Source organism: Sinocyclocheilus grahami, unplaced genomic scaffold (genome assembly GCF_001515645.1).
Source record: "Sinocyclocheilus grahami isolate Dianchi unplaced genomic scaffold, SAMN03320097.WGS_v1.1 scaffold1773.1, whole genome shotgun sequence".
Lineage (NCBI taxonomy): Eukaryota > Metazoa > Chordata > Actinopteri > Cypriniformes > Cyprinidae > Sinocyclocheilus > Sinocyclocheilus grahami.
The window spans coordinates 31,234-36,305 of NW_015506952.1; the positions used below are offsets into that span (position 1 = coordinate 31,234).

Genomic DNA, 5,072 nt, shown 5'->3' on the forward strand with positions numbered 1-5,072 from the left:
ATTTTAGCAAATGGCTGCAATATAACAAAGAGTAAAAAATTTAAGGGGGTCTGAATACTTTCCGTACCCACTGTATATATATATTGAGATTAGATTAAATTCTGGGAAAATCTTTTTTTTAAATAAATAAATATATATATATATATACAAATATATATATATTTGTTGTGTGTGTATTTTTTTTTAAATTGTCGAAAATGTATACATCTAGGTAGTTTGTTGTACTGCCTTTAAATTGTTAATTAATTGTATTTTTTTGTAGATTTTATTTTCTCATTTGCTATAAGAAAAAAAAAATATATATATTTGTATAATATATATTAATATTTACTATAGTAGAAATTGTAATTAAAATTTGCAAGCTTAAAAGCAGTACATTAAACTACACTGATGCAGAAATTCTTATTAATCCCTTAATGAGATTTGGGGATAATGTCATAATTTTACCCCACCTCTCATTTTAAAAATGTAAGAACTATATTTTAAAAAAGCAAAAGGCTTTTTTACTTAAAAATATATATTTCTGTGTGTTCAGCAATATTGGTAGCTGAAATCACCACTAATTACCAAATTAGTTTAAATTTTTATTAAGCAAACATGCAAAGAAACTTGTTGAACTTGTTGACAGGCGTTTAAATTCTGTGAAGTTTTGCAAACACGGAGTCCTGGATGTTTCTAAATATTTTGACTGAACACAATCTGATCTAATTGGGTTTGATAGATGTGATGTTTTCTAACCCATGTGTCCCATCTTTAGTTTGAGAGCCTTGGTCCGATTCTCAAGCTTCCTGGCAAAAAGACCTTTAACAACATGGACAGGGAGTTTTTGGAGAAGAGGAAGAAGGACCTGAACGCTTATTTGCAGGTGGGTCAGACGAGGACGGGTGTTTATTTTGGGTTCTGCTGGCTCAGGTGTGCTGAGAGCTGAATGTGTCTTGCAGCTGCTGTTGAATCCTGAAATGGTGAAGGCCTGTCCCATGCTGATCCCCTACGTCTATGACTTCCTGGAGAACAAAGCCTACAGCAAGGGCAAAGGAGACTTCGCACGCAAGGTGAGAAATACCACATACAGAAAATGTTTAATATGATCAGTGAAGGTGTTTCATGTCCAGCAGGGTGGGAGATTTAGCTTATAAAATTATATCTTGTTATAAAACAAACAAGGCATTCCCTAAATTTTCAATAAATGACAGTCAATATATTTATTCATATGCTCCAACATAAAAAAAAAAGATTAATATTTAATGGTTTAAAAGAAGTCTCTTCTGCTCACCAAGGCTGCATTTATTTGATCAGAAATACAGTAAAAACAGTAAAATATTACAGTTTCAAATAGCTGTTTTCTATGTGAATATATGTTCAAATGTAATGTATTTCTCTGATCAAAGCTAAGTCACATGATCCTTCAGAAATCATTGTAATATGCTGATTTGCTGCTCAAGAAACATTTCTGATTATTATCAATGTTGAAAACAGTTGTGCTGCCCATGTATTTTTGTAGTTTCTGGATTCTTTGATGAATGGAAGCTTCAATAGAACAGCTTTTATTTGAAATAGAATCTTTTGTAACATTATAAATGTCTTTTACTGTCGCTTTTGATCAGTTTAATGCATCCTTGCTGAATAAAAGTATCAATTCTTTTTTAATGCTTATAAAATAAAACAGTTAGACTTCTCTAAACTTTTTTTTTTTTTTTTTTTTTTTTTTTTTTAAGCAATTATACAGTCTAATCATTAAATCTGTGCACTGAAACAGAAATCACTAATAACATTATATGAAACCCCATAGATTTTATTCTTCGCTTGACTTTGACAGCCTTTTGGTAGACGGATGGATAGATCGAGAGACTGACAGGGGCGTTCACACAAACAGCGATTTGAAGTGGCGAAAGTTAGCAGTTAGTGAAAGTTATATTCATTTTCAATGAGAGTTAGCATTTCAGGACAACCTGAGGAATAGAAAACACCGGTGGTGCAAAAAAGTTGAGCAGGCTTAACATTAAATAGCAACAGCAAAGACACGATCCCAATACTGCAGTTCAGTAGGAACAGTGATGAAATCGCTGTGAGCGTGAACGCACCTCCATGCATTTACTCCAGAGTGGCAGCGGCGTAGAGTTGTTGTCTGCTTGGATTCACCGTTTTTTGTAAACTTGTCCTGTTCTCTGGACTCGGACAGATGGACACGTTTGTGAATCCTCTCCGGAGCTCCATGAGGAACGTGTCCAATGCCGTGAAGTCACTGCCGGACAGCCTGGCCGAGGGAGTGTCCAAAGTCTCAGCGGACATGGGCCGCATGTCCGAGAAACTTGGCCAGGATATTAAACAGTCCATATTTAAGGTAGAGCACGTCTGGAGAATCTCAGAGCACAGCGAGAAATGTGCAAAAGACCAGAGACCTGCCAAACTGGACGCTTTGCATGTTGGCTGTTTGTGTTGCCTGTATTTATATAACTTAGAAACTTAGTCTGTGTCGTTTGTCAATCGTTTTCACATACATGCGCAGGCGAAATATGTGACCCTGGAGCACAAAAGCAGTCATAAGTCGCTGGGGGATATTTGTAGCAATAGCCAACAATACATTGTATGGGTCAAAATTATAGATTTTTCTTTTATGCCAAAAATCATTAGGATATTAAGTAAATACCATGTTCCATGAAGATATTCTGTAAATATTCTACTGTAAATATATCAAAACTTAATTTTTGATTAATAATATGCATTGCTTAGAACTTAATTTGGACAACTTTAAAGGCGATTTTCTCAGTATTTTGATTTTTTTTGCACCCTCAGATTCCAGATGCAAATAATTGTATCTCGGCCAAATATTGTCCTATCCTAACAAACCATACATCAATGGAAAGCTTATTTATTCAGCTTTCATATGATGTATAAATCTCAATTTCGAAAAATTGACCCTTATGACTGGTTTAGTGGTCCAGGGTCACATATTTGCACTCACATGCCGCTATTTTATGAATGCACGTCATTGACTCCAGATGTGTCTGATCCACAGGTGCCTCCTTTAATCGCAAAGTCTGACATCGATCCCGAACACTGCCGCGTCTCGGCCCAGCTGGACGACAATGTGAGTCAACATCAAATCAAACTTGGCCAAATCACTCTAACACAGTTGCTTTTAGTATGTGTAAAGGTGCTGATAAATAATGTTATTTTAATACTTGTAATAAGCAATTCTAGTACAAGTTTTATGGTATAATGTTTAGAAACATGCATAAGTATTAGTGTTGTAATTTTTCTTTTACTCTGCAAATTATTATTGTTGTTGTTGTTTATTTTACAGTACAATATTATTATTGCCATAGTAATTTTCTTTGATTTTTCTTTATTTTGTATAGTTTTTATTATAATATTGATTTAATATTTATTATAATAGTGTTATTACTATAGTAATTGTTTTATTTTTCATTTTATAATTTAATAAAATTATATTTATTATTTTCATCATAATTGTTATCATTATTATTAAATACTGAATTTTTTATTTTACAGTACAATAGTATTTTACCATAGTTATGTATTTCTTTGTGATTTATATTTTTTTTACTTTAATAAAATTCTCAAATTTATTTAATATTTATTGAACATTTTTTATTGATTTTTCATTTAAAATTTTTATTAAAATTATAATATGTATTATTATTTTCATCATTATTATGAAATACAGATTTTTTTTTTTAACAGTACAATAGTATTTTACCCTAGTAATGTATTTCTTTATTCATTTTTAGTTTGTATAATTTAAGAAAACAATCATTATATTATATAACAAATAATTTGCTTAAAATAATTTATTTATTTATTTATTAATTTAAATAATCTAATTAACTTGCTATTTTTTCAGTGATTCTGAGTGATAATTCAATGAGATTTCAGAGCTGGAGCTGTCAGTTTACTAACGTTGTGTTGATGAACAGGTGGATGATAATATTCCACTGAGGGTGATGTTGCTGCTGATGGACGAGGTGTTTGATCTGAAGGAGAGAAATCAATGGCTGCGCAGAAACATCAAAAACCTCTTACAGCAGCTCATCAAAGCCACGTATGGAGACACCATTAACAGGTGCCAGACACACGCGCATTGAGTCGCATGCGGTTGCATTTCTGCTTTATGTTCAAAGCTGACCATATGTTTTTGCTTCATTGCAGGAAAATCGTAGATCACGTCGACTACATGACCTCGCCTGAGCAAGTGTCTGATTACGTGAAGAGATTCAGGTGATGATTTCAAGCACACTGTCTGTTTTGACATGTATGTGATTCTGGTTTGTCTTCTGACTGGGTTTTTTGACCCTTGCAGAGACTCTTACTGGCCAAACGGGATCCTCGCCGAGACACCGCCCCGCAGAGACAAAAGCTTACGCATGAGGACACGAGTCGCCGCCAAGACCACACTCCTGGGCATCATGCCAGGTACACACACACACACACACACACTACAGCCTGAATCTTATGACACTGAATATACAGACATTTATGTGCACTCACAGCACAGACTATAGTGGAAAATCTGTAGTTATTCTGCAGATGGCACTCTTATTGTTATCTCTATGTATTCTCAAATAAGCCAAAATGTAGATAACATTTTTAAATGCTTTTGAAAAATCTCCTATGCTATCTCCTATGCTATCCTATCTCCTAAAAACAGTAACATTGTGAAATATTATTACAATTTAAAGTAGCCGTTTTCTGTGAATATATAGTAAAATGTAATTTATTTCTGTGATCAAAGCTGTATTTTCAGCATCATTACTGCAGTCTACAGTGTCACATGATCTTCAGAAATCATTCTAATATGCTGATTCGCTGATCAAGAATTTCAACAGTTCTGATCATTATCAATGCATGAAAAAAGAGATGCTGCCAAATATTTTTTATAGAAACTGTAAAACATTTTATTTTCAGGATTCTTTGATAAATTGAAAGTATTGTCTTGTGTAACGTTATAAATGTCTTTGCTGTCACTTTTAATCAATTTAATGTGCCCTTGTAGAATAAAGGTATTCATTTATAAAAAAAATAAAAAAACCTAAAGACCCCAAACTTTTTAA

The 5,072-nt window shown here is 33.2% G+C and overlaps 1 protein-coding gene across 2 annotated transcripts in view; it reads left to right on the plus strand.

Moving 5' to 3' along the window:
* The window catches only part of LOC107572559 (sorting nexin-13-like), a 15,397-nt gene that overhangs the window by 8,827 nt on the left and 1,498 nt on the right, over positions 1-5,072 (plus strand). For both annotated transcript variants that reach the window (XM_016258982.1, XM_016258983.1), the window contains exons 12-18: positions 758-865; positions 942-1,052; positions 2,180-2,341; positions 3,017-3,088; positions 3,939-4,084; positions 4,171-4,239; positions 4,322-4,434. In XM_016258982.1, coding sequence (XP_016114468.1) covers positions 758-865; positions 942-1,052; positions 2,180-2,341; positions 3,017-3,088; positions 3,939-4,084; positions 4,171-4,239; positions 4,322-4,434 — 781 coding nt within the window. The remainder of the gene's footprint in view (positions 1-757; positions 866-941; positions 1,053-2,179; positions 2,342-3,016; positions 3,089-3,938; positions 4,085-4,170; positions 4,240-4,321; positions 4,435-5,072) is intronic.